The sequence below is a fragment of the Pelodiscus sinensis genome, chromosome 27 (genome assembly GCF_052426305.1).
Source record: "Pelodiscus sinensis isolate ZL-2025 chromosome 27, ASM5242630v1, whole genome shotgun sequence".
Lineage (NCBI taxonomy): Eukaryota > Metazoa > Chordata > Testudines > Trionychidae > Pelodiscus > Pelodiscus sinensis.
In genome coordinates, this window is record NC_143078.1 from 1,507,348 (window position 1) to 1,520,696 (window position 13,349).

Below are 13,349 nucleotides of genomic sequence, written 5' to 3' on the forward strand. Positions count from 1 at the left end.
CCTCTTCTCAGCTGGACACACCCTCCTGCAGCGCCTCTTACAACAGCAGGGGGCTGGCGGATTGGAGCTTGGGCACCTCCCTTCGTGCCCCCAGCTTCTCAGCACTCCCAGGCCACAGGGGACGGGGCAGGCAGCAAGGGCCGAATGTAGCTGGTGGACCCAATGATGAGCACCTGTGTGTGACCCGGGGGGGAAGAGAGTTTGATCGGTTAGCACGGGTTAGTACGTTCACGGTTCCAAAACCCGAACCGTGCTGGCACTCGCCTGCACAAACGCGTTCAACGGGAAAGCCAGTTTCTTAGCCAAAGGTCTACATGAAAGTACCTGAATTCTGCTGCCGAGCTTTTCATAAATGGTAATGCTAACTGAAGAGATCTCTGAGCCGGACTTGTGCTCAGATGGAACTTACCCCAGGTCGAAATGCCTGACAATCCCAGTTTCTGGGGGAAGGCAGCTTAGTAGCTCTGCAATAAGACGCTGCTTGTTTACTCCAGCGCCTCGAGATTTCCACAGCAGCTGAACTGTGCTCATAAGATAGAGGCACCCTGCCAAAACCAGCCCCGGCTGCTCAACCTCCTCTTCTTTCCCCTGCCCTCTCACACCCAGAAAAGGGGCTTTTAATCGCCCTGGCTGGCAGGAAGTTTTCCCTAATGTCCAACCTAAACCTCCCTTGCTGCAGTTTAAGCCCATTGCTTCTTGTTCTATCCTCTGAGGCCAAGGAGAACAAGTTTTCTCCCTCCTCCTTGTGACACCCTTTCAGAGACTTGAAAACTGCTATCATGTCCCCTCTCAGCCTTCTCCTTTCCAAGCTAAACAAGCCCAGTTCTTTCAGCCTGGCTTCATAAGCCATGTTCTCTGGACCTTTCATCATTCTTGTTGCTCTTCTCTGGACCCTCTCCAATTTCTCCACATCTTTCTTGAAATATGGTGTCCAGAACTGAACACAATACTCCAGCTGAGGCCTAATCAGCACAGAGCAGAGCAGAAGAATGACTTCTCGTGTCTTGCTCACAACACTCCCGTTAATGTATCCCAGAATCATGTTTGCTTTTTTGCAACAGCATCACACTGCTGACTCCTATTTAGCTTGAGGTCCACTCTGACCCCTAGATCCCTTTCTGCAGTACTGCTTCCCAGACAGTCACTTCCCATTCTGTGTGTGTGAAACTGATTGTTCCTTCTTAAGTGGGGCACTTTGCATTTGTCCTTAGTAAACTTCATCCTGTTTACCTCAGACCAGTTCTCCAGTGTGTCCTCAAAGTGGACAGAGAAGCGATTGCCTTGCTCTGCTCTCAGACTGTTTAGAGATGCTCTGGATTCAGAATTCTTTGCAGGAAAAAACTGCAGCTCGTGTAACATGCCATTGTGGCCATTATTTTTTCCACTTCTTGCTGTCAGGCCTCTGATGTGCCGACCGTTTATTTCCTCAACATGCAGACTTGTCACACAGAAACCTTCCCAGAGGATGCTCCTAGAAATAGAACCTCTTTTGGTTAAGATACAAGGCTGCTTTATCTAATCAGACTGCATGCTCCGTGCCTGCTTTGAGAGTGAGAAAGCCATGGCAGCAAGAGAGCTCTGTAAAGGTGGCTGTTAACCTTTTACTCTGTTCTTCAAGGGCTGAAGTTGTCGTTTAGTTTCAGAAAATGTTTGGGGGCTGCCAGATTTGCAGATTCATTTGCATTTGCAGACTCAGTTCAGCTCCATCATCTGGGCAAACTCGTAGGAGGACCCAGGTGACTTCCCCAAAGAACTGACAACACAAAATGACAAAAACTAAACAGGAATTGAAAGCTTTGGGGCGAAGGTGCAAAGTGGCCAGGGCTGGCTTGTTCGGTGGAACCTTCCCTCTGCTTTGAAATAGAGCGAGGAGTCTGTGGGGGGCGCATGGCACCTTCCTGGGGTAACTTACAGTCTGATGTATCAAGGCAAGGGCAGGGTGAAACCTAATGGGAAACCGTACAAGGGAGGATTCTGCTACCTGAAAAAGTCTCCTGAGGAGCCTGACCGTCATGCTGAAGTGATACAGATGGCAGCTGAATTGTCTATTTGTACCAGAGAAATGAGTCGTTCCTGTTGCACACCATATGCAACGCACCAGCAAAACGTGTGCTGGGTCCCATTCTGTTCGTTGGGCCACTACAGGCTAGCAGTCTCCTTCTTCTGCCAGCTTCATGGAGTTCCTCCTTTAATTGAAGCGGTAGAAAACTTTGCTTCGGTGCTGAAGGCCCCAGTTTCAACCCCTGAGGGCCCCAGGGCTGCGTCTAGATTGGCATGATTTTCCGGAAATGCTTTGCGCAAAAGGGACTTTTGCCCGAATGGGAGCAGCATAGTATTTCCGCAAGAAGCACTGATTTCTTACAGTAGGAAGTCAGTGCTTTTGCGGAAATTCAAGCGGCCAGTGTAGACAGCTGGCAAGTTTTTCCGGGAAAGCGGCTGATTTTCCAGAAAAACTGGCCAGTCTAGAGACAGCCCATGTGTGCTGGGTTATTGCACATTCACTTCCCAGCGGCGAGCTGGTGAAGAGAACAGTTCAGTTGGCTTCCCTCTTCTCCTTGGCCATGGCAGGTGGAGTTCTCTCAGGTAAATGTCTGATATTATTGCAGGGAAATTCAAATGGGGTTCTTGTCTCTGCCATTCCTGCATCCTGTGGTATATGGGTTTCAATGCATTTTCTTTTTGCAGCAAAAAACAAACAAACAAAAAAAACCAACCAACCAACACCCCCTATACTCTTATTTAATCTCCAATTGCTGCTCACCCCTGTTACTGAGCCTTCAGATGCTGCTGTTGGACAGGGATTGGAATATTTGCAGACAAAAGAAAAGGGTGGATGGAGTTTCTTAATTAACTAGCCGAGGGGAATGGCCTCTTACAGACATTCCCAGAGGTGGTGTTACGCATTGTATTTGCCTGCTGTTAGGATGAAATGATCCTCCATGAACAGTAAGTTTTTCTCTTCCCTTCTTCCTCAGATCCATATGTGAAGGTGTCTCTGCTCTGTGATGGGCGGAGGCTGAAAAAGAAGAAAACCACCATTAAGAAAAACACTCTTAATCCTACCTACAATGAGGCGATAATATTTGACATTCCTCCGGAGAACATGGATCAAGTCAGCCTGCTTATCTCTGTCATGGATTATGATAGGTAGGTGGGCGCTGGAGAGCAAAAGACATGAACATCCCATCCAGTTCCAAATCACTTGGTATTCCTGCCTGGATTGCACACCTGGTTTGAGTCAGCATGAGCCCTGTAGCGATGCATTGCAAAGTGGCTTGTATATTTAATGCTGTGGGTAATTATGCTGCTTGAAACATGAGCACGGTAACCCTGACCCTTTGCTTTTAAGTCATTTTCTCCTTGAATGAGCAGAATTATACCCTGTAGCTGCATTTCCTCTGAGTCACCGTCCCTGTTCGCGGGCAAACCGCTCCCCCAAAGTGGAGCAGTCGGCATCTGAAGATCCGCTCATTAGCGACCCTAGCACTTATTCTCCTCCTCGGTTCTGAGAACACACGCCCAGTGCAATGGTCCCGCTACATTTTCCCAGCCATGTGCAGAATACATTTTGTTGTGTGCACTGAGGCCTGTGCAGGTGAGCACCACCAGGAGAAACGCCTGCTCCGGCTCGGGGTGCTCTGTTAATTGTCTGGGTGGCACCTGACTCTCCTGGGTGGCCTCCCAAGTGCTCAGTGGTTGCATGGGATCCTGCCGGTTGCCCTTGTCTGGGGTCAGCCTGCAGACAGAATCCCAAGAGACCCGTGCATGGCTAAGCCGTCAGCTCGACGCTCATTTCTGGTTTGGTAGCTCCCCGAGGCCCAGCTGCGATCGGGGCCCCGCTGTGCTGGGCACCGTGCCCGTCGCAAGGGACCGGCAGACGTTGTCTGAGCAGCCCAGAGGCGATTCCCAGGCCGCGCGGGCTGTGGGCCTGTACAGGCGACGTGCCCGTGCCCTTTCCAGCCAAGTTCTTACGCCATTTCCGTTGCCTTTCAGAGTGGGTCACAACGAGATCATTGGCGTCTGCCGCGTGGGGCTCAATGCTGAGGGCCTGGGCCGAGACCACTGGAACGAGATGCTGGCCTACCCTCGCAAGCCCATCGCACACTGGCACCCGCTGGTGGAGGTGAAGAAATCCTTCAAGGAGGTGCGTGAGGTGGCTGGCTCCCCTCGCCTGCGTGTGCCGCACACGGCTGAGCTTGTGCAAAAAGCTGCTAGTCGCACCTGGGGCGTGTGCGACTGGCTGAGCAGAGCCTTGGCGGGAGGGGGCCTCGCTGCTCTGGCTTGAAACGCTTGCGGGGGCTGGCGAGCAGGAGCGGAAGGGGACGGCATTCGCACAGCGGTTTGGTTTTGTGGGCTCTTTCTGTATCCGGAGAGAGAACAGTCGGGAAAGGCAACATCGTCGCTGTGAGCCAGAGTAAACAGCCCCAGGCTCACGCATGGTTCTGTTCTTAATTTGTGCCCCTAAACGAGTTTTCTGTTGACTCATCCTCAAGCCTTTCTGAGCATAAACAGAGCAAGTGTAACTGCTCCAAACAGCTCACAACAGCCTTTCCCTGCATCTTCCTTCCGCTCAGCGGTCACTGGACTTCAAAGGCTGGACAACTTCCTGGCCAAGCACAAGCTTTCCCTCTCCCTCACTCTCCATTTCCTGCCCTTCTCACGCAGCCGCCTGCTCTCCTTTGCCAGCTGTCTAATTTGGTTGGTAAGTCCCTGGGGGCACAGGTGTGGATGTTGACCTGCCCAACACCAGGCACATCAATGGCACGTCAGTGACGATAATCAAAGCACCATTCATAGCTGTGCCAGCTAAGACACTCAAGACAATAACATCCCCGCCACGGCCACAGCCAGGACAGCATCCCCTCCTGGGCAGCGCTGCCTAGTGGCGAGGTGCAGCACAAGGCGCGTGCTGCTCTCTGAAGTGGCAGGGTCAGGGGCGGCCCATGAGCCTAGGCGAACTAGGCAGTTGCCTAGAGCACTGCTGGCCCAGGCGCCCGCCGATGATGTCATGGCCATTGACGGCCGTGCAGGTGGGGGCGCGGATCGCGCAGCCCGCCTGGGGCGCCAGCTGCCACAGCCGGCCTCAGGCTGCTCCTGGGCAGGGTTGAGCTCCGCTGGAGGCCAGATACAGTGGCCTGAATCAGTGTCCCCTTTGAAACCTAAATACGCAGCATTCAGTGATCCATTAATCAGGAATCTTAGTCTTTGCAGGATCAGTGGCTCCAGATGCAGGAGAGAATCATTTCTCCACTTGGTAGTCTCCAGGATTTCATTCCATTCTACTTAAGACCCCGGTTGCAGTTTCTAAGCTCAGTTCCTATAACATTTTTGGTAACAAACAAGGAAAGCTTCAGCTATTTACAAGGAAATTCAAGGAAACAGGCACAATACACTGAAGATGAATGGGCTGCAAAATGAAAATCACCACCCACTGCTGGGCCGCACAAAAATCAAATGCATCATTCCACTCTATGCTGAGCAGACCGGGGGAACAATTAGAAAAGCCCAGCATCGAGTCCTGTGTTCCTGCCACAACCCACTGCACAGAGCTAGCAAGCAAATGGCCCCGGTATGTATGGATCTGTTGTTCAGCCCGCCTTTCTGCACCTCTTGTGGAGAGGAGCAAAACATCTAAACCCAGGTAGCACAACCCAGCCAAAAGCTTTCCAGAGTCTCCAGCAGCAGTGACTGCGGAACTGGGATTGATCTGTTGCAGTAAATATAGATGCAATCCTGTAAGAGTTTAGGGTCAAGGCACCTTTGCTTAATCTCCCTCTAGAGCATCCCCCGCTGCTGGCCCGCCAATCGCTTTCCTACTGAGGGTGTTTGGGAGGTCAAAAGGACACGATCCCAGTGTGATAAGGGGGTGAAACTCTAGAAAATGCCTTGAATTCTGGTGGCAAGTTGTTATCTGCTAGCGGCCGTTTCATCCGTGTGCATCCCCTTCCTCCCGCTCCTTAAAGGTCGGTTGTGTGGGCTTGGGCATCACCCGCTGCCATGCTCAGTGCCCCGGCTCACAGAAGCGACAAATACAAGGTACCCTGCTCCCAGGGCTTCCAGCAGGCGAGTCTTGTCAGATCCCCGGTGGGCAGCTGAGCTTTCCAGCAAGGGAGCTGAGTGCCTCCGTTCTCACCATGAGGGCTCGGATCTCTGGTCCCACTTCTCAAGACAGGCCCGGGTGGCAGTTTGGAATTCTTGTCTCAGCTGTCACGGTCCTCGGCCGCCTCACCTGCATCGTAAGAGCCTTTGGTGAAAGCACCTGGGCTGGGTAACTTGTCACAATAAGCAGCTGTGGCTCCCCCCTGCCCTGGGGTGGGCAGTTTACTGTGCATTGCTGTGGGGACCAACCTCTCTCAGGCGGCCTTGGGTCTTAGTCAAAAGCCAGGGAACCCGGTTGAATTCTGGTGGGTTTTAAGTGATCTGAAGTGCAAAACAGAAAATGGTGTGAGCCTGATGTGCTTTGTCCCCTTTGGTTCTTACGCCTGTCCTCCCTCCTCTGCGCACAGGGCTCCCCTTACTGCCCACCTAGACTGCACATGTGTAAACGGAAGCGGTCACCTTTTCCTGGGCAATGTGGAGTTTCTTGCTAATTGTTGCACATTTCTAATCCGCACCCGTCCGGCCCTTGTCTAGGGAGCGGAGCAGAAATCTCTGTTCTTGTCACACTTTGCTCTTTGAATAAGATCACAGACATCAACTAAAGAACCGGAAAGAGATTTTCCCTGCTAGGAAGGACCTTGCTTGAAATCAATGAATTCATCACAGTACTAAGGAGCATCAGCCATTCCCATTCCTTTCCGGCCCTCAGAATACTTCAGCGTGTCAGTCAGCCACGGCACTGAAAGACCCTGTTTGCAGGAAGCAGTTTTGAAAATCAGTGTCTTTGTATGAACATTAAAGGGAAGAGTGGAAAGTGGAGATGGGGCTCTCGGGGAGCACCAAATAACATCACCAGCCCAGAATAAAACGTGCCTCGAACAAGGCCAGGCAGTTTCAACATTCAGCTCTTGGGCGTTTATTTGTTTACAATTTCTCCCGAGAAAAGTGATGACCTTGGCCCGAAGCAGGCTTAAGGCCATAATGAAGGATAACGGCTCATCTTTAAAGATTGGCAAAGCCAGGCTTCTCCAGGCTTTTGAGTCTTGTCTGGCCCTGCAGTGACTGATGCTTCCCTTGCTGTTGTTCGGACAGGAACGGCTCACTTCTCTGCCCTGGGAGAGGGAAGATACCTGGAGGGTTCTCAGGATTCGTAGGTCACTTGACCCTGGCCTCACTAGGGCTTCCTGCACTGTGAGGAACGGATACCATTACTATTGTAAGACCAGGAGCCAAGCTTCACTGGCGCATCCTCAGCTCCACGGAGACCCTATTTCCGGAGTCATGTCTGCTGTCCCCTCGTTCCTGTAGGTCGCTCTGCCACTGAGCTTTCATCTGGAGCGTTAGGTTGCAGCGAGCAGCCAAGCAGAATTGGCAGCAGCGCTGCTGAATGGTTTTCTTGCCATAAGGTACCCTAGAGCCGAGAGCCCAGGCTGAGTCCTCTGCGCAGGCAGTACTTCCACTGTGCACTCCACTGTGTAGTGGGTTGCTTTGGAAACACACCGTGCCCACCCTCTTGGAGGAGGAGTATACAATAACCCTTAACCCCCCGGTTTTCTCCCGGCCTTCCCAGCATGGATATTTGTCCAGCTAGGCCATGAAAGCAGGTCTGCTGCTAGCGTAGCGGCAGCTCTCCATTCGTGGGAGTGTGACGGCAGAGCCGAGCCAGGAAGGGCAATGGCCAGCTGCCTTCCCCTGTGACCTGCTCAGCATTGGCTGGAGACCTCTCAGTCCGGCCAGGCAGAACAGAGCCTCTTGGGCAGCTGGACTGTGCCCACCGCAGAGCCCGTGGGGAGTGAGATGCTCCCGCATGCACGGAGCTAGCTTAGGCAGCACTGGGGTCCTGCGTGCAGCCCTCTGGGTTTAGTATTAATGACACTTGCATGGAGGCAGGATTTGTAAGCATCTCTCTCTGGTTGGTCACCAGCAGGCCCCAAGACTGAGGGGCTGGGCCCCACAGCCACATTTCTGAAGTGCAAAACAGGGAAAGACTGAAGGAGAATGTTTGGAGGCCGTCAAGTGTGTTCGGAGGGTGTCGGAAAGGGGATCTCTGAAGCCAGCCGCCCCACACAGAGCCCATAGCTCTGACCTGCCATCCGAGTGCAGGAGGGGACTGCGTGTGGACGGGACAGGGACTCCAGGGTAGCGAGTGAGGGGGAAAGGCCAAGGTGATGGGACGCGGGGGTGCCCAAGAGCTGGCTCAGCTGTGGCAAAAGCCTGCAGGGAGCTGCTCAAAGAGCCGGCTGGCGCTGGGTTGCAATAGGACAGCACCGGTAAGGAATTTTAAGTTACTTTCATTGCTGGTGAAAGGCCCGACAAGCCACTGCCTTCCACCACCGCACAGCACCATTTATATCTGTGCAAAGGGGGTATTAAGTGCAAGGGACTCATGTGCATGGGTGATGGTTGAGAGCATTGGTCTCCATTCCTACTGCACTTTGGACTGGAACAGGCAAAGCCTGTGGCAGAGCCAGTCAGCATGTGACTATGGGCTGGATTCGTTCACTTCAGTGCAAATCAGCTGGTGAATTTTCTCTGTTATGTGAACTTCATGCACACTGTGCACTGATACTTGCATGCAAAGATCTGCGCTGGTTTGGGGGTGGCCAGCACTGCCACAGGAGATAGAAGGGGCAATGGGAAATACCGCGTTCCCTGCAGTCTTTGGGAGATGCATGTAGTTTGTCATTTGCATGCAAGAAAATCCGAGAGAGAGAGAGAGAGAGAGAGAGACTGGCAAGACCGCAAGCAATATTGGTTTTAAACAACAAGAATAGCTCCAAGACAAATTGCTAATAATTGATGGTCTGAAGCCCTGACAATGAAGCATTTACTGCTTCCTAACCCGTCCATCCATCCCCGGTCTGATCTGATTTTCAGTTTGAAAAATGGCTCTGGCACTAGGGCACTGGGTCCTTTGGAGTCACATTATCTGTTGTTACTTCAATGATTTAATTCACTTTGCAATAGATCAATGTTAAAAAAAAAGTTGTTGCAGGAAACAAAGGGAGGGCAAATGGAGGGCAAACTTTCTCAGGCTAAGGTGCATGGGCCTGGGGGTTGTGAAAGCAATAACACGCATGGGCAGCCCTCCATAGGTGGTGCCAGGCGGGCGGGTGTCGCTGCCACCGGGGAGGTGCTGATGACCAAGTGGTGGAATCAGGGGTTAACTAAATCCCCTTGTGCAGCAGATGAGCGGCGGGGAGTAAGACAGAGGTTGTGACAAGGGACGGGGGAGCGGTTACTGAGAATAACGTGCTGCTTTTCTCTCCCATCAGTGGCAAGGCCGAGCAGCGAGCTTCGACAGCCAAGGCTCATGTCCCTCTCCTAAGCCACCTCCCACACCCTGAACCACCAAAGCAGGGAACTAGAATGGGACTCAACAAAGTTCTTTTGCACTTGTCCTCCAGTCTGAACATCTTGGCAGCAGCGAGATGCTCCGGGCCCCGCTGTTCCAGTGGAGGCAGAGGCAGAAGAAACACTTTGTCGTCAAATTTGTCTTGGTCTGTTATGTCTCCCAAAGTTACGATGTTTGTGGCTTGCGTTTTATGGATCGGCTGCCAGAGGAGAAAGATGGAACGAAACGTAAACGTGAGCTGGAAGCTTGGGCTGTAAAATGTTGGACCAATAGCAGAGCTGCTACAAGCACCGATGACATGCCCGGGGGAAGAGGCATGGGAAGAAGCATGCGGCTACATTTTCTGATTGGAACAGTATAAATAGGAGCACTGATTAAATTTCATGTGACCCGCTCTTTATTGTTGTGATCAGTCTGAATTCAGCCACATGTTTACAGGTTTCTTCTTTGTGTGGAAATGTTCATGAGCCTTTCAAAGTCTGTGCCGTGTGTACCCCAACTTCCTTCTGTGATGTATTAAAGATTTGTTGATTCCTCAGGGAAAACGGCCCATTTTCTGTATTTGTAGTCTCCCTAGGCCTATTTGCATGAATATAGTTACTTAAGATCCTGTCTGCTCCTGCTGCTCATTCCCCTGTGACATCACTTGACTGTTGTGGAGTGAAGAGGACTGTTTTCCCACAAGGAGGGTTCTGATGTGAGGTGGGAAATGGGTTATGGGAATAGGTGAAAGTCCTGCATGAACACTAGATCTGCTTCATAAAGGGTCATGGTAGTACAGCGTGAGAGAGAGTAGAGGGAAGCACAAAAATATCAACACAAGTGTTTTATATTAAAAAAGCTTTAATCGAAGGCTGTCAAACAATTTTAAAAATTGCAGTTAATTGTGAGATTTGTAAAAAGTTGTGTTTAATGGCAAGTGAATTGCACTGTTAAACAATAATAGAATGCCAATTGAAATTCAGTCTGGAAGCATGTTCTCGGGAATGATGGTGGAAGCAGAAATGGGCACACTTATCTGGCACATAAATATTTTGCAACGTTGGCTACAGCAGTGCCACGTGGTGCCTGTTCTCACTTTCAGGTGCAACTGTAAAGAAGAAGCAGGCAGCATTATATCCCATAAGTGAAAACAAACTTGTTTGTCGGAGTGATTGGCTGAACAAGAAGTAGGACTGTGTGGACTCATAGGCTCTAAAGTTTTACCTTGTTTTGTTTTTCAGTACAGTTATGTAAAAAATCTATATTTGTAAATTGCACTTCCACCATAGAGAGATTACACTACAATACTTGTATGAAGTGAACTGAAATACTATTTTGTTCCTTTTTTTTCAGGGCAAATATTTGTAATGTAATATAAAAGGAGCACTGTACACTTTGTATTCTGTATTGTAATTGACACCAATATATTTGAAAATGTAGGAAAATGTCAAAAATATTTATAATAAATTTAAACAATAGATGCCAATTTAACATTGCAATTAAAACTGTAATTAATAACAAACATTTTAATTTAGTTACTTTGTTTTGCATTAATCTCTTGGGTTAACTGATTGATTGACAGCCCTACTTTAAATTTGTCCATGAGTTGTTAGTGACTGTTTAATAAGAAAAGTGTCTAAAATCTCAAACCCAGGGAAGTCTATGTTGTGAATAGTGAAGAGCTGCTAATTCCACTGGCTGCAAGGTCCAGCATATGAAGTTGCCACATCTCAGTGCACAACCCACAATGTCATCTGGTATCTATCAGCAAATGGATCTTCTGAGACTTCATCTTGGATTTCTGTTCTCTAAGTTGGCAAATACTTTAGTGTTGCTTGGTTCACTGATATTAAACAGTTTTAGGCAACTATTCCCTTCCTCTCCAATCATCAATGTACATGTATGTTCAGTCAGGGTAGGAAGCACCTGAGCCCAGCAATCACAATTTCCAGCTCAGCCTCAGTTTCCCGAAATGTCACACCATGTACCAACCCCTCCTGTGCATCCTGGCTGACTGGTCTGAATGTTCTAGACTGACCTGGTTGTCTTTGCTGAGTGAAAGGGAGACTGTTTGGTCAAGCACAAAAACCTAACTTCTCACGAGACCTTGCATGGTAAATGTCTACATGTCCCACATGCTACAGGAGCAGAAACTCAATAAAAGATTTAATTTAAAACACCTGTTTTACGGGCCCAAATGCTTGTTTCTCTTGGGAAAGCACTCCCTGGCTGCATCTAGACTGGCATGATTTTGCGGAAAAGCGACCGCTTTTGCGCAACATCTTGCCGCCTGTCTACACTGGCCGCGAGTATTTGTGCAAGAACACTGACTTTGTAATGTACAAACTCAGTGGTTCTTGCACAAATACTCTGACGCTCCCACTCAGGGGTAAGCTCTCTTGCGCAAGTATTCTTGCGCAAGAGGGCCAATTAAGACAGCCACGTTAATTTATTGCGCAAGAAAGCCCAATGGCTAAAATGGCCATCGGATCTTTCTTGCGCAAGAGAGCGTCTACACTGGCACGGATGCTTTTGCGCAAAAGCAAATCTTTTGCGCAAAGGCACATGCCAGTATAGACGCTCTCTTGCGCAAATACTTTTAACGGAGGGCAGCTCTGTAATTGGACCACTGTTTGATGGCGATAGAAGAGCTCCACGTAAGCTTGAAAGCGTCTCTCTTTCACCAGGTGTCGGTCCAGCACAGCACATTGCTTGTCAGTCCACTGACCCCATTTGTTTGTAAAAGACACGCAGCAAAACTGCAGCACTGGCACATAATGAACTGTGGTGACTGGTACCAGCCATGTAGTACCCCGTGGTGGCCTACAAACACCTGCTGGGCAGTGTATCCCTTCCAAGAGCGTCCTGTGCCTTTTAGTAGGAAAACCTTTACCAGTTCACAATACCGATTCCCAAACCGAATCCCTATTTGCATCGGAAGAAGTGGGTGGTGCCCATGAAAGCTCCTGGGACCATGGACACGGTTTGTTCGTCTCTATGGTGCTGCAGGACTATTTGTTGGTTTTGAAGTGAATGCCTATGGACGGTGCAAAGACTGACCTTGCACTTCGTCTAGGACACAGGCAATCAAAGACGGTGGGGGGCAGGTCTGACAAAGACTTATGCAATCATGAATGGGACGGAGGAAGGGAATAGGGGAGCATTGTTTACAAGCGACATCAGACAAAAACTAGAGGCCACATGATGACATGACCCAGCAGGTTTTTAACCGATGGAAGGAAGTCCTGTCATACAACACACAGGTAACCTGTGTGACTCATTGCCAGGAGATGTTGTGAAGGCCAGACTATCACTGGGTTAATAAAAGAGCTAGCTAAGTTAATATAGGACAGGTCCATCAGTGGCTACTTGCCACAATGGCCACAGACACAACCCCACGCTCTGGCTGTCCCTGAGCCACCAACTGGGGCAGAATGACCCTGTGAACTCACGGCACCCACACACTGAAGGCTGGTAACCGGCTCCCTCTGCAGCGAGTGATGAGACCCCTTCCAGTGCTTCCTGCTAGCCCCTCCTCAACTCCCTGGCAGGAACTGGAGGCTGGCTCAGCTCACTGTAGCCCAAAGCTACCTGGCCTGTGCTGGCAGCAATCCCAGCAACACACACCTGGTAGTGCAGGCCCAGGGGAGTCACGGCCGGGCAGCCCACACCCCAGCTGGGCTAACCTGGGGCTCAGAGCCAGGCTCCCAGCGGGGGTTACGGCTGCAGAGCTCACATACGCCTGGCAGCTGCATGGCCTGTTTCAGATAGAAGATAAGACGCTGCTATCTAAAAACGTACTAATCACTCCCTGCCGCTCACTCAGTCCTGGCTTCCTTAATCCCCCCTGCTCGGAATCGCTGCTGCAGCAAAATCACGGCCTTTCACTCATCGCTTCTTAGCTGGGACTTAG

General features: G+C 50.4%; 1 protein-coding gene across 4 annotated transcripts in view; it reads left to right on the top strand.

Moving 5' to 3' along the window:
- The window catches only part of SYT6 (synaptotagmin 6), a 107,356-nt gene extending 95,897 nt beyond the window's left edge, over nucleotides 1-11,459 (top strand). For 2 of the 4 annotated variants that reach the window (XM_075910402.2, XM_089773720.1), the window contains exons 8-10: nucleotides 2,976-3,147; nucleotides 3,994-4,144; nucleotides 9,375-11,459. In XM_075910402.2, coding sequence (XP_075766517.2) covers nucleotides 2,976-3,147; nucleotides 3,994-4,144; nucleotides 9,375-9,446 — 395 coding nt within the window. In that variant the 3' untranslated portion in view covers nucleotides 9,447-11,459. The remainder of the gene's footprint in view (nucleotides 1-2,975; nucleotides 3,148-3,993; nucleotides 4,145-9,374) is intronic. The other 2 variants (XM_089773721.1, XM_089773722.1) reach the window with 1 other exon arrangement.
- The last annotated feature ends 1,890 nt before the right edge of the window (nucleotides 11,460-13,349 follow it).